The sequence below is a fragment of the Garra rufa genome, chromosome 15, assembly GCF_049309525.1.
Source record: "Garra rufa chromosome 15, GarRuf1.0, whole genome shotgun sequence".
Taxonomy (NCBI): domain Eukaryota; kingdom Metazoa; phylum Chordata; class Actinopteri; order Cypriniformes; family Cyprinidae; genus Garra; species Garra rufa.
In genome coordinates this window covers 16,444,036-16,471,057 of record NC_133375.1, presented here as the reverse complement: position 1 = coordinate 16,471,057, position 27,022 = coordinate 16,444,036, and the positions used below count along the sequence as shown (strand labels likewise).

The following is a 27,022-nucleotide window of genomic DNA, read 5'->3' as shown; positions in this document are numbered from 1 at the left end:
TTCTTCTAACAGGATGTAGGTACCACCCTATTCCAGGAAACTACTCAAACACAATAACACATTTAGATTAGCAAGAATATTTTGTTCTTTATGAAAGAAATGCATCTATTTCCTTTGATGAAGCATCGACAACGAGAACCTGCTAAAAGAAATGCGCTTCTAGTGCTGGAACTCTACATGAATAAATGCAGTCTCATAAACATCAGAGACCAGATACTCTTTTATTCATTGATATGCTATAAGACAGCCTTTTGTACACATAAAACGCTTATAATAATACTGGTTCTGTTTGGAGGGTTTAAACAATATTAAAAGGGAAGCAAATGCAATGTTTACATCATTCAATACATATGGACCACGATCCACCTCCAGACACACAGACGGGACTGTGCAGGTGTACAGTACTTCTGCATACAAAAGAGAAGTGTGCCTTTGGTGAAAAAAGAGTGCTCTGTTCTCGAAGATCTTCCAATACAAACCTTAGAAGTTTCACAACAGCAAACGGTTTCCCCTCAAGCATTGAAATGGCAAATTGTAGAGTAGGGTGTAATAATCAGCGGTCTGCCACAGGAATCTGCCCCTAGCGGTAAAGCTGGGCATCCTCGTGAAAACAATCTCTCATTTGTACAACAGTTTGAGGAAGCAACAGACCATGAATGTTCATACTTACCAAAGACTTTAAAGGAGTTTTTGAACACCCTGTGAAACCAACCTTGTGAAAGTGTGGGTGAATGTAACAAAAACACAACAGGGTTTCACTCCGAAAACCAAAGGAAAATGTTGCATCATGTAAAATAAAGCCATTTTTACATTGTAACATTAAGTATAAAAACATCTTGACGCTTGAGTTTTTCCCCACACTACACAGTGGAAATTCTGTATATCATTATTTTTTGTGCATTATAATAATGAGAATGTGGGGTGAAATGTGCTTAACTAGCATTAAAATAACAGAAAAAAGGTCCTAAAACTCTATAATGCAAGATGATTTTGTCTGAAATCTGACTTTTTCCTCTGCTTCATTTCTGCGTGTCCCTTCAGTTTGTGTATTTTAAGAATTACTTTAAAAAAAAATCAGAACGTAAAGTGGTGCTTGAAGGTCTGAACTGACAGTGCATTACACAAACATTGACTTAATGCTTTAACTAATAACACATCTGAAAGGCAACAAATTAAAAAACAAACATTCATCTTAACATTAGATAGACATTCCCAACATCTTCATCCAGCGCAACACAGGAACAGTGCACTGACAAAGAGCAATGATCGTGTGAAGGAAGGCAAAAAAGATCTTCAAGAGAAAGAATAAAAAAAGTGCTGAGGATAAAGTGATTTCAAGTAACAGGAGTTCTTTATAAAGGGGAGGGACCAGAGGCGAGGGAAAGCATCTTATTGGCTCTTGCTGTGACTGACATCTTGTTGGCTCCTCCCTTTACGGCGTGTGACAGGAGTGACTCCATTCAGTCAGTTGCTGATTCACAATCTGGAATCATCGGAATACGCGTGACTCTTTCTTCTTCTCATGTCACAGATGTCACAGCCAGAGAGACCTGAGAAAGACAATGATTACAGCACTGAATCTCTGCAATCACATCAAGACACAAAGCTAGCAAAGTCTCTAAAAAAAAAAAACAGAAAAAAAGTAATTGCAATTTAAAATAACAGTTTTTAATAATACTATTTATTTCTGTGATGCAAATCTGAATTTTCATCAGCCATTACTCCAGTATTCAGTGTCACATGATTCTAATACTCTGATTTATTACTTTTATTATCAATGTTAAAAACTGCTGCTTAATATTTTTGTGGGGAAATGTGATACTTTTTTCAGGAACTTTTCTTATTCAAAATAGAATATTTTCTGACAATATAAGCCTTTACTATCATTTTAAATCAATTTAGCACATTCTTGCTGAATAAAAGTGTTAATTCCTTTCAAAAAGAGAAAGAAAGAAAACATGTCCTGACCCTAAACTTTGAATGAGATGTTTACTGTTACAAAAGCTTTCTATTTTAAATAAATTATTGTCTTTTTAACATTTTATATATCAAAGAATCCTGAAAAAAGTATCAGAGGTTAATCAAATATTAAGCAGCACAACTGTTACCAACACTGATACTAAATCAGCATATTAGAATGATTTCTGAAGGATCATGTGACACTGAAGACTGCTGAAAATTCAGCTTTGCATCACAGGAATAAATTAGATTTTAAAGTATATTAAAATAGAAAACCACTATTTTAAATTGCATTAACATTTCACAATATTTTAGTTTTTTTCTGTATTTTTAATCAAATAAGTTCAGCCTTGATGAGCAGAAAAGTGTCCTTTAAAAACATTAAAAATGTTACTGATCCCAAATATTTGAGCAGCGGTGTATATATACATATTATTATATGGAGAGTTTATTTTCAAAAACAGATAACTCGTTTTTTTTTTTTTTTTTCCAAAAATCTTCAAAACAAATTTTGAATCATATTGTGTTAGTTAGCTCTGTTTTTAGTTATTTGACTTTATATCAAAATAACCCAACTGCAATTTGATTGAGATTAATTAGAATGCATAATGAAAAAACATATTTGCAATTTTTTAAATATATAAATATAAATATATACACACGCATACATACATATAAAAAAAAAAAAAATGTTAAATATAAGAATGAGTTTTTTCCTATCGATTTTGGGGTACAATATGACCTGAAGATGTTATTTGTAAGATTTCCCCATAAAAGACAGACAGAAGAGCACAGAAACTGATGTTCAGACAGACACACATGACTTAGTAATACATTATCCCATTTGTCACCGGCTGCAGACGGGCGCTCTGAGGTCAGGACAGGGCCACGCAAATCCATCTGACCTTAATCTGACAGGTCACACACACACACACACACACACACACACACACACACACACACACACACACACACACACACACACACACACACACACACACACACACACACACACACACACACACACACACACACACACACACACACACACACACACACACACACACACACACACACACACACACACACACACCAGCCAAAATATCTAAAAATTCTTAAATCAAGAAGGATTTTCTAGATGAGTAAAAATTATTGTCTTGTTTTCAGAAAAAAAAAATTAAAATTAAGTACATTTTTGCACAATTATCTGCCAATGGGGTGAGAAAAATAATCTTGTTTTCTGTTTGAAATAAGATTTTTTTTCTTACCCCATTGGCAAATTTTTGGGCTTGTTCTAAGCAAAAACTCACTTCATTTTGAGTTGTTTTTTTTCTGAAAACAAGAAACTAATTTTTACTCTTCTAGAAAATCCTTCTTGATTTAAGAATTTGTAGATATTTTGGCTGGAATCAAGACAACAAATCTAAGCTAGAAAAGCATTTTATGCAGTGCAGAGACTGACCTGTGTGCTGGTTTGTTGGTAAAGCAGCAGAGGATGTGCTTCAGTGATGGGCGCCCAGCTCTTGGTCCAACTCCTCAACCTTTCCTGTTCGCTGAGAAGACTGAGCAACTGACAACTGCTTCTGAAACACAAACACACATAGACTCAGACACAGTTACAGATCTGCTGACTAAACTAGTATGCTTATACATATGAAGTATTTTATAAGAACTTTAAGTTTAAAGACAGAAGCATTGCTGCCTTACTACTGATCTACTCTTTTTTTTTTCATCATGTCTGAAGTGTGTTTGACACTGACACACATTATGAGAACGTACTCTGAACACTATTTTTGAATGCGTGTTTCATGCTGTCTAGATGATGAGTTACGATGTGTGAAATAATTGTCTGTAAGAGTAATTGTCAGTGTGTCAGCCGTGGGTGTAGTTTGCTGCTGCTGATGTAACACACAGACAATGACTGATGGAGATTTCTGAGGATCGCCCCCTTCAGGAACAACTGTGTGTGACTCACTGAACACCAGAGGAAAGCCTGCATTTACACCGACACACAAATGTGACCCTGGACCACCAAATCAGTCATAGTAGCACAGGTATATTTGTTACAATAGCCAAAAATACAATGCATGGGTCAAAATGATCAATTGTAACTAAAGCTCATATCCCATGAAGATTTCCTACTGTAAATATATCAAAACTTAATTTTTGATTAATATGCATTGCTAAGAACTTTATTTGGTGATTTTCTCAATATTTAGATTTTTTGCACCCTCAGATTTTCAAATAGTTGTATCTCAGCCAAATATTGTCCTATCACAGCAACGCTTATTTATTCAGCTTTCAGAATATGCATAAATCTCATTTTTAAACAAATTGACCCTTATGACTGGTGCTGTGGTCCAGGGTCACAAGACTATTTACTAACATCTGATCAGATATGAATGCACAGAAAAATCCACAATCTGATCTGAGCCACACAAATGCTGCTTTAAATCAGCCCTATTTCCAGTTTATCTGAGCTCCATCTAAACACATTCATGTAATCCCAGAAAGCTCAAAGCTGCTCATGCTGAGGTGCGAATAACTTAATGCACTACAGTACATTCATCTCAACACGCTTATCAGATACAAGTTACTAGACCTCTGCAATATGGCCAAAATATATTTTTCATATCATTCTATATCAGTGTTTATTACAATATTCATTTCATGCCATTAAAGGAAATGCTTTCCACAGGTCTGATAAACCCCAAGAAAGTTTAATTTTGTTTAATTATTTTCCTCCAAATTCAGTTTTACCCATTCAATTAACTGAAGCTTTGAAAAATGCAATTTATATGAATACGTATCATTTTTACATTTTTCAGTCAATTGAGGTGATGCACAACACTTTGTATACTGTATAAATTAAAACATGAATATGAATCCTTAAAATAATAATCATAAATCAATGTAATGTTCAATAAACAATATTATTATTATTATTACTAGTACTAATACTACCACCACTTTTGAGAAGCACATTTAACTGTTCAACGGAAATATATTTCTGTCAAAACTGAGTTCTTGAAATGAAACCAAACTTTTATTTGGGAAGGTTGTAGTGAAGACCTATGAGTGTTTGACACTAGTTTTTCTGTAAACAGGGAGCAGAGATTTTATATATGAAAATGATTTAAAATGTTATTATCAATATTATGGATTTTATATTGATTCATATAATAATATAATTATATGCTTTTTGAATAACTGAGAAAATGTGAGCATTATAAATAGTAACTTACAATGTTTCTATTAAATTGTTTTCATGGTAAATAGAAATAGAAACACAGAAATTAAAAACCTTAGGCTGCTTTTAGCCTTATGCTGGTGTTGGTGTTCACTTTCCAGCAATGAAACTAAGTAAATAATTAAATAAAATAATAATCATGATATAATCAGCCACCATGGATTTCAAAAGAAAACTGAAGTGATGTTTCATAAAAAATTATAAACACATGCAAAAACAAGAGAGGACCAAAGAAATACTAATAACTGATTTTTTGTTGTAGTCAATGTTGCCAGTTTAGTGATTTTGTCACAAGATTTAGCGACTTCCTCACCCCTTTTGAGACTTTATTCAAAAGCCAAACAACAAAAGTATTTTCTGGGACAAACCTTTAAGCTTACAACACTTTCCCACTGATAGATTTAGATTTATATAGATCAGTGAACTGGCCATTATGGACCTCATTTTAGCTACTGTCAATGGAAAGAAGTTAGCAACACTGATCAGAGTTTTTTTCTTTTCATATTTAGATGGTTTAAGTGAAATGTGAGATCATTAAAAAACCCTCCACTCATCTCTTTTGTCCACTGTTGTGTTTGATGGGGTCAGTGTCACAATATTTAAGACCCTGCTCACTGTCATCACCAGAGCACTGATGCATTTTTCCAGTTTTCCAGTGAAAAAACGTTATTACTACCTTACTTTATCAGTTACAAAAAAAAAGCCTGATGATCAAGTTTGTATTGTTTTTTCAATTCCATATCACCATATAACTCCAACACGTCATATGTTCATTGTAAAGTGTATTGCTGCGTCTGAAATCGCATACTGCTTCGGTAGGTACTACATTTAAATTCAAACGTACTTCATGACCGTTAAAACAGTACGTTCTATATAGTATGAATATGGGTAGTATGAATGGAATTCGGACGTACTACATCCGCCGCGTCTCCACTTTCCACCATTTTTGCGAATAACGACCCCTCTCCTGAGGCCTGAAGTGTCCATCGGGTGCGTACTGCAGAATTCGGGCGGAAGCAGTGGGTCATCCGGGAACTTCTCACCTACTGTATTTCCAACACTATGAATTAGGACACACTACTCGCCTCACATACTGTTTTTCGCGTTCTATATAGTAGGGAAGTATGCGATTTCGGACGCAGTGCCTGTCTCCTCCTCTTTGCTGCCATCTTGTCACTCCTAGGTTAGCAGACCTCTCCAGCTCTCTTAAATAATTTAGGAGCTGAGACCTAGTCTTAACACTTAGGAACCTTTAGTAATCCTTTTTATTTTTCAGTCTAGGAATAAGAGTAAAATTTCTTCATTCTAAGAATTTTAACACACTTTAGACTAAAATTAGACTCTGAGGGGCTTTATACCCCAGGGGCCGTTTGACAATGTATCGGTAGAAAATTAAGGCATAAAATGGCATGATTTATAATTCAGATACAGCTTCACACAAAACAAAACAAAATATCTTACACGATGGAATTTCAGCCTTTATACCATTAAAAGGGATAAATCGAGTTGATCATTTATTATATTTATTTAAAACATAAATAATACTGTCTTATTTGTTTAGATTCTTAGAAGGCACATTAACTTCTTTCACATTTACAACTCTGTGTTTGCTGCATAACAACGTAGGTCGATAATTGCAATAATTTGACCATAAAGAGCTGAAAAAATGTGGAAAAGAAAAAGTCATTCTCTGTCACAAGAGTGCTGAAATATTAAGGTTTCCCTAGTAACGGCTGTATACAAATCAGCATTAACGCTGTTTATCAGGCAATAAATGAAAATGCCAACGACACGTTTCTGAGGACAGTCGGTTCCCTTCAGATACATTCATATAAAGACATCAGTGCCGCGTTTTGACTTTGAAACCTACAGCGTGCATATTTATTCAATGACATCATTGCCTTTTGAAGTTTAATCCAGCCCTATCGCGATTCTCGTCTTTCCGTCCCCAAATGTACGACCTCCTAAATTATAATTAAGTATTTTCTTATACTATTTAACATATTTCAAACTTTTTATGGCCTTAAATTTGATACAACTAAATTGAGGAGTTTTTAGGACCTGCAGGAGCCCTCTGACAGAAGGGCACTTTGGGCATCTGAGCACCCTCCGCCCCCCCTCTGCACGTGCCTGATACGGCCCCAGATCTCACCTCAAGTTTTTTCTTGGGCTCAGTGCCGCCCCCTGCTGTCCCTTCAGTTCCCTGCAGGAGTTCATAACACTGCTTACACAGGCGGATGTTCTTGCTCTCCGACACCTTCGAACATTTCCCACAGACGGCCTGCAGATGAACACGGCACATGTCAGGACACACAGTATGGCATGTTTACGATGGTATATCAGTAACAAAACTTGAGAGCTTGTTGATCAGAATGTGAGAACTTGTCATATTAATATTCGTATTTGTAATTTCAGATTTGCACTCACAGCTCTGATCTGAAAAGCTGAATCTTTCAGTTTGAACAGGCAATGATCAAAACACTTGTGTTAATAGCTACAAATGTGTAAAATTACATTCAAATAAACAAAATGACAGACGCAAGTGTTTACGACATATTTGCTACAGTAGACCGCAGAAGAAAAAAATGTCAACTCTTCAGCAATAAAAAAAAGGAAAAGAAATGTTAGATTATCTTGAATAATTTTTTATTAATTTAATTAGTGTGGATGACTGGATCATCGAAGGTCGGCAGCAAAGACATCGGTTAATAAAACTGGATTAAACACATAAAGGATATTTGTATTATTTAACATATTTAATTATTGCAGGTTTGTGTTGAATTTCGTGTGTGTGAGTGTCGAGTGAGTGAGATGAATTAATGCATGTTCACATTTATTCTAGAACTGCAGTAACGTCTTACTCTCAGTTTGTCTCCACATGAGGACAGGAGAGCTTTTGATCAATAAATGAGGGGAAAAAGTAACTGGCGCTACTAATTTGAAAAAGTAACTCAGATATTTTCTTGTCAATTAAAAAGTAATGCGTTACTTTACTAGTTACTTGGAAAAAGTAATATTATTACGTAACCTGTGTTACTTGTAATGCGCTGCCGCTACCCCAACACTGTGTATATCCTGATGCATATTGCAGAGTAATATCACTGAACCAGAGTTGCAACGTAACTCTGTAGTTTTTATTATCTTTCTTTAATAATTGAAACTTCTTTATTGGGTTAAATTCCTTATTTGCTTGCCTTTATTAATATTCACTTGTGCTTATGCTTCTGTGATTTTCATACAATAACATGAGATGTCATTAATTAACCCTTTTAAATGCAACAATTAAAAAACAACTTATAAAAATCAAGCGCTTGATAATACCTAAATGTACATTAAAAAGTAAAATCTAAAAAAATAAGCAGTAATAAAAGGCAATACTGTTTTGAGCAACTAGAGCTAAATACACGTCTTTCTTAAAAAGCCATAAGGGCATCTAGTGGTTAAACCATGACATTACATATGAATATTATCTTGCTGGCCACCAAATGCCTCTAATTTGTCTCTTTGCACTGGAATTTTAAAAACATTTTCTCTATTTTAACCCTAAATACTACACTAATTGTGTTACATTTTAAATGGCCATTCATGGATCATAATTATTGCACACTATTTAGTACCAAAATCTCTTCAAATGAACTAAACAGAACTATGCTAAAATGTAGTACAATTATTTTATTGGTTAAAAGTACAGTGAAACTGAAATAAAGTGCACAATATGTCGTACACATCTGTGTGTGTCATTTTCTTTATGTGATCGTAATTCTACACATTTGTAACTAATCAGCAACTTCAGCTTAAAAGCACAGGTGTTTTGATCATTGTCTGTGTGTGCAAATCAAAAGATTCAGCTTTTTTTAGATCAGAGCTGCGAGTGCAAATTTCCACTTACAAACACAAATATTAATATGACAAGTTCTCACATTCATATCAACAAGCTCTCGATTTTTGCTACCGTTTTACCTTCATACATATTAAAGGGGTCCTATTATGCTCTTTATATTGTTTTGGGGGTGCACTAGAACATGTTCTCATGCTTGGTTGTTCAAAAAAACGCATTATTTTTCACATAATTTACATTGTTACAATAGCTTTCTCCCCAGTCTGGCACAAATGGCTCAATTAGTTCCGGGTTTGATGAAGGTCCGCCTTCCAAAAAACCAAACATGTTGTGATTGGTTAGCAGTCCCACTGCGCTGTGATTGGTCAACAGCTTAGACGCGTTTCAGTCCTGCCACGCCCCTTTTGAAAGCAGCAAGTTCTGTGCACAACTGTTAGCGCAAGCTAGATTAAAGTGATGCTTAGTTTTAAATATGGATATTTTTCTTACAAAAACCCATCGGATCACTAAAGGAGGCTTCTACTGACCCCCCTCCCTGGAGCCACTTTTTATTGTGGATCCCCTTGTTTTGGACTGCAGCAGCAGGAACCCGCTCGTGAAAAACACACACTTAATCACGCTATATAGCCAAATGAAATGCATGCTTTCAATTTCCGCATCTTTACTTATTTTATTATTATTATTATGAGGAAATAATGACAAGGAAGTTTTTAGCCATTACAATAAACTCCAAACGAATTACACGAACTAGTTCGTTTACATTAATGAATGAGGCATACAAAAACAGCAGAAAGAAATCGAAATAATTTTAATTAAATTAGATTAAATAAACTACACCAAATATGCCTTTCTCATGGTTTTACTATAACGAACAGAGCTTGGAACAAAAAGAGAATATATTTTTTTCCATCGAAAGAACCATCAAATACAAAGCCTACATTATAAATAACAGTTTATCATTCAAATACACTGGGAATATGGAAACACTTGGATTTGTGCAGAATTCCAGAGGTACGTGAGCCCAACGCCTGCTATTTTTAGTTTCGCTTTGTTTTGGTTTCTTAACTTTATATATTTAGTTTCATTCCTGACCTGTTCTGAATACCGTTACATTTAAATGATTCGTTTTGGAGTCAGGGTAACTCACTTATAGCTGTTTATAGTGTTTATAATGTTAATACATAATAATATTTCGGTTGATTTGGTATTATTTCTGATATTACACTTTCTCTCTAAACGCTGCTCATTAAATGCGTTTGGAGAGAGTGGTTTAAGCAGTAAGCAATCAATGAGAGCGATTTTGAACTTAAAAAAGCTGACTGGTCGAAAATACCAACACACATTCTCCAAATACATCTACATAAACCCGCGCTTGCTCTGTCTCGTCTGCACGCACGCACTGTCACGATATAAAAGCACTTGTTAATGCCGGATCTTTAAAAACAAATACCAGAACGCAAAAATCCAAAATCGGACATTTTCCGGAACAGGATCCGGCTCAAATTAAGCACTGGTGGAAACGGTAGGCAACAGTTCATTAATTCGTTATGAATTAATTATTTAACAACAATATCGCTTTCCCCCGCCCCCTGCCGACGATGCCATCATTAACACCGAGCCTCACTCCTCTTCTATAGTGAGCACCCATTATAACACACTCACAAAAACATTTGATAGAGCCAGGAGATCGCGCATATGCGCATTTGTGAATCAATAGCGGACTTATGCGTGTCTAATGTACGACTCTGACATACACGAGTGTTATACATTAGGCACGCGCAAGTTCGTTATTGTTACACTAATCGTCTTTACCTTTACATTCGCACAACGGTTTGCTTCATGCATGCAGCCGAGAGACGTAACAGTAGTTTGCGTACAGCGTTTGGAAGTTTTGAGCCGCCATTCAGTCAGGATAAGTGCGCCGAGTCTGAAGCAATCAATCACAGAACACGAGAGAGGCTGTGCTTTTATTATTTTCATTTAGCATATTAATAATAAAATTAAACAATTATAGGATAATATTTAAATTAATTTTAAGATATCTCGCGGCTCCCCTGGAGGATCACTGAGGCCCCCTAGTGGGTCACGACCCCTGGTTGGGAACCGCTGCTGTAGGCTATATGAACGTATAAGCAGGGGGAATTCCCGACATTAAACAAAAAAAAGTTTACATGCTTATAACGTTTTCATTGTGAAAATGTACAGTGACGCTGACTTGTTATGTGATGTTTTCTCATTAAAATCGTATAATTTCCTATTCATTCAATAGAATGTATGGGAATACTAGGGAACACTAATATGGCGGCGCGGTGGCTTCACTTTTATGACGTCATGAGCAATCCGGTTCTCTATTATAGATCAGTGGTTTGGACCCTCTGTATCGCACACGTCAATGGCAAGGCTCCAGCACGGAGACCGGAGCAGTTCGCGGACACTTTAGTCAATGCTCGCGTTTATACGAGCCGCCCTGCCAGAAGCGGCTGTCCACGCTACATCACTAAAGTTAGGCACCTCGCCCCTCCCCACCCGCCAACGGTGTGAATTTCCGTAGACGGGATTTACGTCGTGACATCATAGCACGCGGAAAACAAAGGCTGTAGCCATTCGCTGTAGTTCTTGAAAAGGGATTTTTTTTAAAACCATATTTCTCTTTGGAGTGGACTTTGAGAAAAAATGTTTTTTATGCCCAAACATACACACCACACACTGGCTAAAATTCAAAAAGTGAAAAAGCATAATAGGACCGCTTCAAGCCCTTCATTGTGAGTATGTGTGCGTCACACGTACCGCGCCGCAGCTCTTGCAGTGGTGCTTGCGTTTGGTGAAGTGGAAGGTCTCGTTGCAGCCTTTGCATGTTTCTCTCTCCTTCTCTCGTTTCTTTGAGCTCTTCTGCAGATCACAAACACACAGGTTAACAAACACGCAGTGATGTCTAGCCCATATTATTAGATTCAATGTGTGTGTCTCACCCTCTCATGTGGAGCTCCGTCTATCTCACAGATGCTTGGGCTGCTCCACGGGCCCTGCGATCAAAACACAACACACACCAGCCGTTAAACACATGGCAAAGACACACATTTATTCAGAAGAGTCATGTGATGTGTGAATGTGTTTGTGTGATGATGATCGTGAGGATTGTGTTGGTCATGTGACCACTATATGATTCAATGGATGAAGCTGTCACTCCAAAACCAAGGAAAAATCCCAAATACTCATCATTCCTGTGTGACTAATGGGGCTGCACTCAACAACAGACCACAGGAAACATGGGAAGGATTGAGCGTTGAGTTACCGGCGTGTCAGGCGTGTGCTCATCATCGCGGCTGCAGGAGATGTTGAAAGCTTTGAACGTCTCGCTGTTCTGCTTGTGCTTCTCAATCGTCGCCAGGATCACCTACAAACAGATGAGGATGATCAACGCTTCAGCTCTGGAAAAGGCACATGTGAACTGACTCTAAACAACCATTAGTTCCCATTTCTCTGCTGTATGCACTGAGAGCATGGGCAGACGATATTCACTGAAGAACCACTTAAATTTCAGTATGTTTTCAAACAGAGCATCTAGATATTGCATACGTCATATGAACCACTCGTATGATCCTTTCATGTTGCTTTCACATCCAGACTTCTGTCATTATATGCCATTAGAGTGATTTCTCCTTTAGTGTTCCACAGAGCAAAGTGAAAGAAGATGATGGTAAACAAATGATGACAGGGTTTTCGTGGTTTGGCTGAACTATCACGTCAACATGAGACATCCACATACATGAGGAGGTAGTGTGGCACAATTATCTTAATGACAAATTGACTTAATGATGAAAAGTCTCTAATTTTAGAGGGAAACTAAACAATCACAGTATGAATATGAACATGAGTCAAGGGTAATTTTTCTTATAGCGTCATTAGATGCAGTCAGTTATATTGTCATGATGACTTTGAGATAGAATTGCATAAAAATAACAAGTGAAATACAACTGCAGTTGTGCTGAAATGATACCAGAATCCCTTATCAACTCAACTGAAATGTGCACTTGTAGTGTACTTAAACTTAGTGTACTTAACTTATTTTAAAGTATATATATATATATATATATATGAAAATCTGGAATCTGAGGGTGCAAAAAATTGCCTTTAAAGTGGTCCAAATGAAGTTCTTACCAACGCATATTACTAATCAAAAGTTATGTTTTGATATATTTACGGAAGGAACTGTACAAAATATCTTCATGAAACATGATCTTTACTTAATACCCTAATGATTTTTTACATAAAAGAAAAAATGATAATTTTGACCCACACAATGTATTTTTGGCTACTGCTACAAATATACCTGTGCTACTTAAGACTGGTTTTGTGGTCCATGAGTGTTTTTAACACACTTAAATACGCTTTTAAAAGTGCACCTTGTAATGTCAAATTCAATTTTAATTTAAAGTACATTTGAAATCACATCTTAATACTTATTTCTTGTGTTTCGAAGTACGTTTATTTTTTGTGTTGACTAATATACTAAAGCACATGTACTGTAAAGTACTCCAGTCATTATAGTATTATAAGTAATTATAATTTTTACTGTAATGTTATTTGATATTACATTAAATGGCAACTTCGTCATAACAAACGTGTATAATTATAGATATATTTAAATGCATCAGCTTAAAGTGAATCTAAGCATATTTTAGTTAAACCTTAAATACTTGTCAGTACATTCATCAGTACTATACCATATTTCAATAACAACAGAGGTAATTATTAAATTACATCTAAAGACGAACTTAGTCCTACTTCAGTGGGTTTAAAAAAAATCATCAGCTAACTGCATTCTATAGTCACCTAAACTAAAATACATTTTATTTAATTATAAAAAAATAAGCAAATGTGTGTCTAAAACTGACGTTCACACTTCAGTGTATTCTTTTACAATATATGACTCAGCCATTACTCTGACTCTAATCATTTGTACAAAGAGAATAACTCACTTTTATCCAGTCGTCCTTCTCCTCAGCCGTCCTGTCAATCACAGACATAAACACACATCACACTCCAGAGACTCATTCATGAACATATTTTATTATACTTTTTCAACATAAGTCTTTGTGAGAATAAGGGTTATGATGTTTGAAGTGCCTCTTAATTCAACTCTAGTGGTAAATACTGTGATATACTTTGGATATTGTTGTAAAGCTGAGATATCACGATCAGTCAGCTATGTGTAAGTGCTGTAGGGGCTGAGTGTTGTTCACCTGGCCTGCAGCTCGAGCGAGCGCCGTTTGCCGATGATGGTGAAAGTGTGAGGGCCGTTCTGCTTGACGTTTTCCTGAACCTTTGACCAACATGAGGACATCAGAATATGATGAGATGAAGACACAGAGACAAACACACAGATGAACATTGGACTGAATCATACCTCCATCCCTGCGATGTCGATTCGCTCTCTGACGCTAAACTTCTGTCCTATCAGCCTCAGCTTGGGCACACAGTACAGCACCATGTTATTGAACTGGAGAAACACAAACACACACCTTCATCAATATCATCATACGCAACCTCTATATTTATCATCAAATAAATGTGTTTGACTTAAAGCGGCAATAAATGAGCAAATAACAGCAACAGGCTTTAGGATTTTCTTTCTTCCACAGAATATAAAGTCAGATGTTTAGCAGAAGGTTGAAGCTGCTCTTTTCCATACATCTAAAGCATACAAGCATAAACGTATCATAATAGTACATATGTGACCCAAAACCAATCATTAGGGTCATTTTTTTTTATTAAAATTAAACATACATCATCTGAAAGCTGAATAAATGTTTGTTAGGATAGGACAATATTTGGCCGAGATACTGAAATCTGAGGTAAAAAAAAAAACTCAATATTGAGAAAATAGCCTGTAAAGTTGTCCAAATGAAGTTCTTAGCAATGCATACTAATCAAAAATTAAATGTTGATATATTTACAGTAGGAAATTTACAAAATATCTTCATGGAACATGATCTTTACCTTATATCCTAATGATTTTTGACATTAAAGGAAAATCTATAATTTTGAACTATACAATGTATTTTTAGATATTGCTACAAATATACCCGTGATACTTAAAGGTCCACTGAAGTGCCTTGAAACACGCAGCGTTATTCTATGTGGTGACGTGCTTTTAACTGAAACAAAAACATATCGCCCAGCCCCGCCCACTTATTTTGAATAGCCAATAGCGTTTCATTTATATCTCTTCGAGCCAGAGCCGTTAAACTCGGAAAAGCCGCATTTGTAGCTTATGACAGCCACAGACTAATAAATTACCCCACGGATTCAATATGAAACTCATAATCATGCTGAGGCTGTGTAGTTTAATACATGCCGATCGCACATATGAGCGCATAGGATCTGCTCCGTGTTATTGAGTCTCTGTGTAGGGGGCGGGACAATACGGACTCTAGAGAGCATTTGATTGGACAGAACGCTTGATGAGAAACTGAAGTGCAGCGTGATATCATCAAAATCGTTGATTCATATTGGCGGAAATGACGAGACTGTAAGTTTTGAATGTCCATATCTTGTAAACGTGAATTTCGTCGTTGTTTTGAAGCACACTAGCTTATAGATAATCTTAAGGATAATATATTCATACTAAAAGCCAAAAAACTTTCATTTTGATTTCAGGAGGACTTTAAGACTTACTTGCTCCAGGGTCACATATGCACTACATACAAGTCTTCACAGGTCATGTGATTTTGACTTTAGCTTTACATAATCAACAGACAAATGTTAAATGTTAAATATTTGTGATTTATAAATTTTCGTAAAACTAACTGGCATTTTTCCATCGTTTTTCTATGCAAACGTGCTTGACGTACATGTTTGACTGTTGCTCTCGTGTCTTTTGCAGCATCTTGCGCATTAAACGTCATTTCAAAAACACAGCACTCAAGTTAAACAAAAGTTGAACAAAAGGTTCAGCACTTCTTTTGTTATGTTTGTTGATTACATCGTATGAGGAAAAGAGCAGCATCAACATTCTGCCAAACATCTCCTTTTGTCTTCCAAACAACAGTAAATGAGAAAATGTGATGCGATCTGGGAAAACCCATCGGATGTCACGATGGGACATTTTCAGGAAAATTGAAAAATAGGTTGAATGCCAATTTTTTGGTCAAAATTAGGTTTTAAATTAACATTTATCTCTGATCATCTCTGAAAATATCTTGGCAAAATTCACTCGTTTAGTGCAGAAAAATAGCGATTTATTGCAGCAAGCTCAAGCTGTGTCTTTCTCTTAAATACACGCTGCAAAGGTGCTTTTTCTGAACACCACAAAAACAGATAACCTAGCCCAGTGGTTCTCAATTCCAGTCCTGGGGACCCCCTGCTCTGTCTCCCCTATTTAACACACCTGATTGAGATCATCAGCTCGTTAGTTCAGTTCATGGATCTCTTTCCTAACGAGCTGATGATCTCAATCAGGTGTGTTAAATAGGGGAGACAGAGCAGGGGTCCCCAGGACCAGGATTGAGAACCACTGACCTAGCCTATCGAAACAAACAACGTAACATATTTAATAAAGGTGTATCAACGCACATTCCCCACCAGTCCTGTGTGAACTACTGCACGCAACAATGTAGCCGCTTTTCTAAATGTAAACACAAGGGGTAATCAAAAGGTCAGAGACTATGCCCATGATAAACACACGTTAGTCTGTTTGTATAATGATGCAGTATTTCATATTGTATCAAAACCTAATAAAGGTCAAATTTGACCATGTGTGGGGTTTTCCTAGATTGCATCACAAACGATGAGAAGTCCATTTTCAAATCAGCCAGTGCTTCTTGTTTTGTCTCAAGACCTCACAACCCATGATAAACCTTGATGCAAGACGAGTTAGAAATACACTATGAACATAAGCTGCTAAAAAGCCCAAATCGAGCAAAAGGACACACCAGATAGAGATATCGGTCCTGTGCGGTGCCGTTCTTAGCTGACATCTTCTTTAAGTGGCCTTCTTTGATGAACTCATTAGCTGGATTAACAATGTCCTCCTCTCCGCCCAACTTCTCATACACCTCCAGGAGCTTGTGCATCTTCTCCTGCATAGACACACACACAGATTTGTAATGATTTGCATTCATGAACTCATTAGATGAAAAGAAGAACTGTGAGCGGCTACATGACAGCATTAGAAAGAGACCGATAGAGAAGTGAGAGTGATATAGAGCACTTTCACCCAGGGGAGCTTTTCACACACATAGACAGGAAATGGAAACAGCATATCCTGTCTGTGAGATTAAATGAGACACAGAAGAAAGAGGAGGAGGAGGAGGGCAGAACAGATGAATACGGCTCTAACCATTTTCCTGATGGCAGCGTTGGAGTGGTTTGCTGCAGTGGAGATCAGCTCCAGAGCATCTGACACACAAACACAGACAACCAGTTAAACACACCCTCACTAAACATCATTACAAAACAGTTCAGAAGATTAGAACTGATTTAGGATTCATTCGTCTCAAATGCTTATCTCAAAATTCCCTGTGCAGCATAAAAGCACACACATATGAGTCAGTACACTACACTTTGTTTAAATGGATCCATAAAGAACCTTTAACGTCTGAAGAACCTTTCTGTTTCACAAAAGGATCTTTGTGGCAAAAGAAGGTTCTTCAGATTATAAAACGGTAAGAAAGAGATGGTTCTTTAAATAACCTTTGACTGAATGGTAGCACATCATGAAATTATTTAATGTTTTAGGATGTTGCAATCAATAGGACTATAAAATGTAAACATACACTGCAGCTAAAAAGTTTGGGATCAGTACAACTTGTAATGTTTTTTAAAGAAGTCTCTTATGCTCATCAAGACTGCATTTATTTGATCAAAAATGTTATTACAACATAAAATAAGGGTTTCTATTTTAATATACACTAAAATCGAATTTATTTCTGTGATCAAAGCTGAATTTTTCAGCATCATTACTGCAGTCTTCAGTGTCACATGATCCTTCAGAAATCATTCTAATATGTTGATTTATCATCAATGTCGGAAACTTCAAACCTGCTTAATATTTTTTTGCAACCTGTGATAAGTTTTTTCAGGATTCTTTGATGAATAAAATGTTAAAAAGATCAGCATTTATTTAAAATAGAAATATTTTTTTAACAATATACACTACTGTTTAAGAGTTTGGGGTCAGCAAATTTTGATTCTTTCTTTTTTTGAAAGAAATTAATACTTTTATTCACCAAGGATTTGTTTAACTGATAAAAAGTGATAGCAAAGACTTACATTGTTAGAAAAGATTTAATACTTTGAATAAATGCTGTTCTTTTTAACTAGTTATTCATCAAAGAATCCTGAATACAGGTTCCAAAAAAAATTGAGCAGCACAACTGTTTCCAACATCGATAATTTTAGTAATAAATCAGTATATTAGAATGATTTCTAAAGGATGATGCAACACTGAAGACCGGAGCAACGGCTGATGAAAATTCTGCTTTGCATCACAGGAAAAATATATTTGAATGTATATTAAAATAGAAACTATTATTTTATATTGTAATAACATTTTTCAGTATTATTGTTTTTGCTGTATTTTCGATCAAATATATGCAGTCTCGATGAGACTTCTTTAAAAGCATTACAAGTCATACAGATCCCAAACCTTTGAGTGGTAGTGTATATAAATGAATTGTAAGCTGAATGTATTAATTATTTGTAATTAAACTGTGAAATGGCATGTGAAAAACACCTTAAAACAGTCTATAGCGGACGTGAGCGGCAGAAACACGTATGTCAGAAATAGACCAGCATCTGTCTGCCGTCTGCGCCGCACGTGTCGAGACTCATCCAGCAACAGTATCATTATTATAATGAGCTCTATTAGCATTTGTGAACAGTGGTGCTGCGTCACAACAGCATTTCATAAAGATGACACACATGAACACCAGCGGACGTGCCCCGCTAAACACAGGGTGTGAGGCCATCATTACTGCAAATAATCAGCCTCAAACACACGCATGAGAAAGAGTCTCATCATGACTGTGACAAGCGAAAGTCACAGTCTCCACTACTGGTACACCACTGTTCAATAGTAAGAACACATTAAATTGATGAAAAGTGAGAGTGAGAATGTTTGTAATGTTACATTAGATTTCTATCAAATAAATAATGTTCTTTTGAACTTTCTATTTATCTGTGAATCCTAAAAAAAAAAAAAAAAAAAAAACTGTATGATAGTTTCCACAAACATTTTGTGCAGCACAACTGTTTTCAGCATTGCTAATAATCAGAAATGGACTGGAAAAAGACTGGACTAATGATGTTCAAAATTCAGCTGCGCATCACAGGAATAAATTACAGTTGAACAGATACTCACATAGAAAACAGCTGATTTAAGTGACAATAATATTTCACATTTTTACTGTATTTTTAATCAAATACATGCAGGCTTGGTGAGCAGAATGTTGGTAACATTCTTCTTTCACTAAAAACATCTTTAAAAAAATCACTTTGAATAGTAGTTTATTTGATGTTGTTTTTTTATTTCAAGCCATATATCATTGTATTTTAGGTGGTGTTTTTTTTCATTTTTCTTAAAAAAATTTTTTATTTGTATATGTACTGTTTATGATGCTTTTATTTATTGATTGCAACATTTCATTATGTATTTAATTATTTCATTACATATGTGACCCTAGACCACAAAACCAGTCATAAAAGCCTTTTTTTTAAAATTGAGATTTAAATAATAGATAAATAAGTTTTCCATTGATGTATGTTTAAATATTGAGAAAATTGCCTTTAAAGTTGTCCAAATGAAGTTCTTAGCAATGCATATTACTAATCAGCAGGAAATGTACAAATATCTTCATGGAACATCTTAATATGCTAATGATTTTTGGCATAAAAGAAAAATCGATCATTTTGACCCATACGATGTATTTTTGGCTATTGCTACAAATATACCCGCGCTGCTTAAGACTGGTTTTGTGCTTCAGGGTCACATATTTATTTTGTCACAATTTATTTTTGATGTGCATTTCCCAAGGTTTTTCGATGTAAGACATATTTTACATTGTATTTCACATTTTTATTAATTGCAACATTCAAATTTTTAATTATTTGAGCCCTTGATAAATCAATAACAGACTTTGCTGTCTAGAAGAAATCTAATTTGTGATTACTTACACAATAATTTATATGAATAAATCCAAATATATTAAACACAAACATAAAATGCATCTATATTTCTATTATCAGAATGGCATACATTCATGTACAATAAGTAAATGAAGTGTAAATGTGAGTATTGCAGTGTGTGTGTGTTCTGAACTCACTCTCAGCATCTCTCCGGTCTGCAGCGCCGGCGGGCAGTTTCTTCAGGTAGTCCTTGAGTAAGAGCTCATAGCGGGGAATCCGCTGCACCGGCTCCAACATGTGATGCTGCAGCGTCAGGTTCCCACACACGTCCTGCTTCTGCACACACACACACACACACACACACACACACACACACACACAGACACACACAGACACACACAGACACACACACACACACACACACACACACACACACACACACACACACACAGAGACACACACAGACACACACACACACACACACACACACACACACACACACACACACACACACACACAGAGACACACACACACACACACACACACACACACACACACACACACACACACACACACACACACACACACACACACACACACACACACACACAGAGACACACACAGACACACACACACACACACACACACACACACACACACACACACACACACACACACACACACACACACACACACACACACACACACACAGAGACACACACACACACACACACAGAGACACACACACACACACACACACACACACACACACACACACACACACACACACACACACACACACACACACACACACACACACAGATGTGTTCAGAGAGAGAGGCCACCAGCAGTTTATCTTAAATCATGTGGGACACATATGATATCATGCGGCGGCTCTGACCTGGATGTTTTGGACCACGCTTTTGAACTGAGCGGAGCGCTGCGTCCATGCGCTCACCAGATCCATGGCACGATCGAAGTTCTTCACGTACTCGCCGTACATCTTCAAGAACGGGGCCAGCTTCTGCAGGATGTCCCCTATGCGTGGATTACAGCTCCTGAGAAAGACGCACAACACATTGTTGATTTCTTACATATTTTGCTGGTGTCATGTCTCTCCTATCACTCATACTAACACCAAAATCCTGATTCATTAGGGTATACTTCAGTTTTAATGTCCTATTACTTATATTATGAAATAAAATCTCTCTGCTCAAGCCGTACAAGGCAGTGTTTAAGACTCAATCACACTGGTAACCTGTGTTTTTTAATTATTTGTGACCCTGGGCCACAAAATCAGTCATAAGGGTCAATTTTTTGAAATTGGGATTTATAAATCATCTGAAATGAATAAATAGGCTTTCCATATGGTTTGTTAGACATATGAAAATGATACAACTATTTGAAAATCTGGAATTTGAAAAATCTAAATAATGAGTAAATCGCTATTAAAGTTGTCCAAATGTAGTTCTTAGCAATGCATATTACTAATCAAAAATTAAGTTTCATTATATATATTTACAGTAGAAAATGTACAAAATATCTACATGGAACATGATCTTTACTTAATACTCTGCAAAAAATGCTTTTCTTACTTCGATTTCTTGTCTTGTTTCCAGCCAAAATATCTAAAAAAAATTAAATCAAGGATTTTCTAGACAAGTAAAAATTATCTGTTTTTTAATGATGTCTTGTTTTAAGAAAAAACTTTTTTTTTAAACTGTTTCTGCTTAGAACAAGCTAAATAATCTGCCAATGGGGTAAGCAAAAAAGTCTTATTTCAAACAGAAAACAAGACTATTTTTCTTACCCCGCTAGCAGATTATTATTGCTTGTTTCAAGCAAAAACTAATTTAATTTTGACTAGTTTTTTTCTTAAATTTTTTCTTAAATTATTTTCAATTTTGACTTTTTTCTTAAAACAAGACAATAATTTTTACTCGTCTACAAACTCCTTCTTGATTTAAGAATTTTTAGTAAGAAAAGCATTTTTGTGCAGTGTATTGCACTTTTATGTATAATCATTAGTTTTAATTCATTTTAAATCAATTCTGACATCACTTTAAAAGTTTTTACATTTCTTGTTTTTATTGTTGTAATTATTTTTAATGATTATTTTAATTCCTTTTATGTAAAGCACTTTGAATTACCATTGTGTATGAAATGTGCTATATAAATAAACTAATATCCAAATGATTTTTGGCGTAAAAGAAAAATTGATCATTTTGACCCATAAAATTTATTTTTGGCTATTGCTATAAATATACCCACTGGTATAAGACTGGTTTTGTGCTCCAGGGTCACATTTGATGAAAGAATCAGTTCATGAGAGTAAAATGGTTACTTTAAATTGCAATAATATTTCACAATATTACTGTTTTTACTGTATTTTTGATCAAATAAATGCGGCCTTGGTAAGCAGAAAAGACTTCAATTCATTCATTAAAATTAAACATTTAATGAAGCATCATAAAACTAAAAAAGTGTGTTTGAATCAACTGTTGTTTGGTGGTTTCAGTGCATGTATGAAGTTCAGACAGGTGTCCAGACAGAGGAAACATCATTTACATGAACTATGAACACGTTACACCAAGTACTGAGCATCAAATACTCATTTATCATCTCAAACCCAACACACTTTGTTCTGAAAATGTTTCCGTCAAGGTGTGTGTGTGTGTGTGTGAGTGTGTCTCACCACTCCTGTGTGATGCGTGTCTGTAGTTCAGGCAGCAGGAACTGGTGGTGAAAGAGGTAGATGCTGGAGATGTTGGAGAAGATTCCTGTGATGACGTCAGCAGGGATACCAGCATCTGTCAGACGAGCACAAAACACCTGCACACACACACACACACACACACACACACACACACACACACACACACACACACACACACACACACACACACACACACACACACACACACACACACACACACACACACACACACACACACACACACACACACACACACACACACACACACGGGTTACTGTGAGCAATTTATAGCTCAGGATAGAGACAATCAATTTATGTAACTTGTTTAAACTGGAGTAACATTTATTTGAATGCTTTAGAAAGCAGACTATTTAGAGCTTCATGGTGTTGGTCAGCAGCTTGCACTGTATGGACTTGCACAGCTTGTCTATTTTCTAAAACTCAGCAGAATAAAGAAATTCAAACCCATCTGATACTCCATCGGACAATCGTTTCTTCCTTTCATGAGCACATTCTGCGCTCTCTGGTTTCATACAAATGCACCTCAGTTATCGCCTGTATTTACTGTAAAATGAAACCAGACGACTTTAGTATTAATAGCAGGTCTGTGGTAATACTGTTGAAGCGTTCGCCTGGTTGCTAAAACCATTGAGTCACACACTAAAATGCATTATTAGATTATAAATAGATAGGATTTTGAAATGCGTTCTTCTCAAATCAATATTTCATGTCCATATATTAAATATCCAAATAGTCTGAATTTGTTAATTTGTCTGGACTCAAAGCAGTTTCTTAGAATCTTCATGGAAGATTTTAACAAGCTAATAAAATATTTCCACTCAAACTAATATTTTGTTTCTATGTAATGTCTTATATGGCGAGTAGCCATGTAATAAGCATGATAATGTACATCCACACTGCAAAAAAGGCTTTTCTTACTTAGATTTTTTGTCGTTTCCAGCCAAAATATCTACAAATTCTTAAATCAAGAAGGATTTTCTAGACGAGTAAAAATTGTCAAAAAACTAGTCAAAATGAAGTGCATTTTTGCTTGAAACAAGCTAAATAATCTGCCAATGGGGTAAGAAAAACAATCTTGTTTTCTGTTTGAAATAAGAATTTGTTTGCTTAAATCTCGCTTAATTTAGACTTTTTTTTTCTGAAAACAAGAAAATCATTTTTACTCATCTAGAAAATCCAGCTTGATTTAAGAATTTTTAGATATTTTGGCTGGAAACAAGACAAAAAATCCAAGTAAGAAAAGCATTTTTTGCAGTGCAGGCAACTGTTATTGCAGAATAAACCGCACTGCAATAAAATATTATCTTACTTAGTATTTTTGTCTTGTTTCTAGTCAAAATATCAAAAAATGATTAAGCTAAAATGCATTTACTAAATAAGAAAAATAACATGAAATATTTAGTCTTGTTTCCAGGGGGGAAAAACTAAATTAAGCGCAGTTTGCTTAAAACAAGAGTAAATATATTATGTCCTTTTGCTCATCAGGTAAATGCATCTACATTTTTAGATATTTTGACTAAAATCAAGACAAAAATACTAAGTAAGATAAGCCTTATTGCAGTGCCCTCCAGGACGATACAAGACACCTCCGTTTCACTCTGCAAAAAAATGCTTTTTAAAACTTTTTTGTCTCATTTCCAGCCAAAATTTCTAAAAATTCTTAAATCAAGAAAAATTATTTTCTTGTTTTTCAGAAAAAAACAAGTCAAAATAAAGTGTGCTTCTGCTTTAAACAAGCAAAATAATCTGAAAATGGGGTAAGAAAAATGATCTTGTTTTCTGTTTGAAATAAGATTTTTTTTTGCTTAACCCACTGGCAAAAACTCACTTTATTTTTGTCTAGAAAATCCTTCTTGATTTAAGATTTTTAAATTATTTTGGCTGGAAACAAGACAAAAAATCTAAATAACAAAAAAGTAAAAAAAGCATTTTTTGCAGTGCACATCAAGCTCCTGATATTTTGCGATATCAACCAGCTATTTTACTCGTCATTGGAAATTTGGTTTGCAGCTGATTTCTCCAATTTTTACCTAATAATCTAAATAACAAATTATAATTAAATGAACAATTGACTCAATGTATTAAAAAAGGTGAATAAATCAAATTAAAGTAAATAATTACAGTAAATCTTTTTCTTCAGGTGAGAAAGACATTGAATTCAGTGCACCTCTCATTAACAATGGGGTAAAGTACAAGAAAAACAAAAAAGGAGCAACTGCTTCTCACCAGGTTTATTGTCAAGCGTAATGCAAACCGTGTTTTTTGGAGACAGTGGTTATTTAGTGGTCTGAGAGTTTGTTGTGGGTTTACGGGTTGGCCTTGATGACATTCTGTCGTAACGAATCAGTTTGACAAGATCAAAAATCATTGATTGTAGAGGAAATAGATGAAGAGGAAGTGTCAGAAACAGGAAGTGTACGAACACAAAACAACCACAGTTACAATTCACTTCCATGTAAATACTGAGAAACTCTGAATACTCAAATGCAGCACGCAGACGAAAGGGGAAACGGAGGACTGATGATCCGGGTTTGTGTGTTTGCGTGTGTGTTACCTGGTCCAGCAGGTTGAGCCTTTTGACATACGCTTCTTCTGTCTGCAGCAACTCTTTAGCAATGTTCAACAGCTTCTGAGACTCAGACGGCAAACCCTGAGACACAGAAAGAGCGAGACAAAGGCATAAAAGACAGGAAGGCACATCAGTTCCACTCACCAAACTAAAAAAAGACAAACACCCTCGTTTAGAAATGCCACACGCCTGGGAGACAAAAAAAACTTCCTTCAAATGACAAAACCAACCAGTGTTTTACCACTTAAACACTTACACAACAACTTACAGGAAAGTCAATGATGTCTATCAGTTAGTAATGTGACAATATATCTTTATTAAAATGGGTTTGCTGTGTCAGCACACACTGGACAGCAGATCTGAGGAAATGTGTCACACAGATACGCCTGACAACACAACAACACATTAACATCCACTGTTTGTCTGGCATACAGTACGCTTGACTGACACAAACATGTTCCTACAAAGAACAGCAGGAAACATTGTCAATCAAGTACTGAATACACTAAAGCCTCCAGCAGAACAACATAGCTAAAGCTTTAGCAAACACCGCTCATTACCACAAAAAAAAAAAACATTTTCTTTGAGAAAACTAACCACAAAGGCCTAATTATGTTCAGTAATATAAGTGTACCAGTGTACTGTAAACAGTACCAGAGGGTTTAAAAGTAAAAGAAAAAAAATTAACCTGAGAACATTTAAATCATCCTTTTAGTCAAAATAATTGTTTTTTTAATGGATAAACTGCTGCTGATTTATTAATAAGTGGTATATGAGTGGTTGAAACATCACAAATACAGATCAGCTGAAAACATATGGATATGAGCTAATCTAAAAAAACAGACATATGTTAATTCGTCCATTGCAAATTGACAGATTGATGAAACTGTGCTTTTCAGACATTCTATTTGACGTTTTCATTGCATAAAATGCTTTTCTTACTTAGATTTTATGTCTTGTTTCCAGCCAAAATATCTACAAATTCTTAAAACGAGGAGGAGTTTCTGGACAAGTGAAAATTATTTTCTTGTTCTTGCTTAGAACAAGCAAAATAATCTGCCAATGGGGAAAGCAAACAAAATCTTATTTCAAACAGAAAACAAGATTATTTTTCTTATCCCATTGGCAGATTATTTTGCTTGTTTCAAGCACAAACACACTTAATTTTGACTTGTTTTTCTGAAGAATTTTTTTTTTATTTATTTAAGAATTTTTAGATATTTTGGCTGGAAACAAGACAAAAAATCTAAGTAAGACAAGCATTTTTTTTCAGTGTTGATGGTATATGGACGACTGTAACCTGTCCAGGGGGGTGTTCCATAAAACAAGTTTACCAAATAAGGCAGGCTTATTTCAGATAGTCTGACTTATTTTGAGCCAAATCAAATGACAATAAGTCAGACTAACTAAAATAAGCCTGGCTTATTTGGTAAATTTGTTTTATGGAACACCCCTCTGGTCATATTTTACCCCCCAAACAAAAGAAGAAATATATTGTGCATGAATAAAAATAATTCTAGTATTAGCACTGTGATTATTTAT

At 35.5% G+C, this 27,022-nt stretch overlaps 1 protein-coding gene across 2 annotated transcripts in view; it reads right to left on the bottom strand.

Annotated features, from left to right (window-relative positions):
* Positions 1 to 205: 205 nt before the first annotated feature.
* The window catches only part of fgd (faciogenital dysplasia), an 84,366-nt gene continuing 57,549 nt past the window's right edge, over positions 206 to 27,022 (bottom strand). Inside the window, exons 5-19 of one of the 2 annotated variants that reach the window (XM_073818965.1) lie at positions 25,466 to 25,561; positions 22,870 to 23,006; positions 21,076 to 21,232; positions 20,372 to 20,510; positions 17,389 to 17,447; positions 16,982 to 17,128; positions 14,455 to 14,547; positions 14,291 to 14,370; positions 14,027 to 14,057; positions 12,340 to 12,441; positions 12,017 to 12,070; positions 11,835 to 11,936; positions 7,362 to 7,490; positions 3,422 to 3,542; positions 206 to 1,550 (exon numbers count right to left, since the gene is read on the bottom strand). In XM_073818965.1, coding sequence (XP_073675066.1) covers positions 3,462 to 3,542; positions 7,362 to 7,490; positions 11,835 to 11,936; positions 12,017 to 12,070; positions 12,340 to 12,441; positions 14,027 to 14,057; positions 14,291 to 14,370; positions 14,455 to 14,547; positions 16,982 to 17,128; positions 17,389 to 17,447; positions 20,372 to 20,510; positions 21,076 to 21,232; positions 22,870 to 23,006; positions 25,466 to 25,561 — 1,407 coding nt within the window. In that variant the 3' untranslated portion in view covers positions 206 to 1,550; positions 3,422 to 3,461. The remainder of the gene's footprint in view (positions 1,551 to 3,421; positions 3,543 to 7,361; positions 7,491 to 11,834; positions 11,937 to 12,016; positions 12,071 to 12,339; positions 12,442 to 14,026; positions 14,058 to 14,290; positions 14,371 to 14,454; positions 14,548 to 16,981; positions 17,129 to 17,388; positions 17,448 to 20,371; positions 20,511 to 21,075; positions 21,233 to 22,869; positions 23,007 to 25,465; positions 25,562 to 27,022) is intronic. The other variant, XM_073818966.1, reaches the window with a different exon arrangement.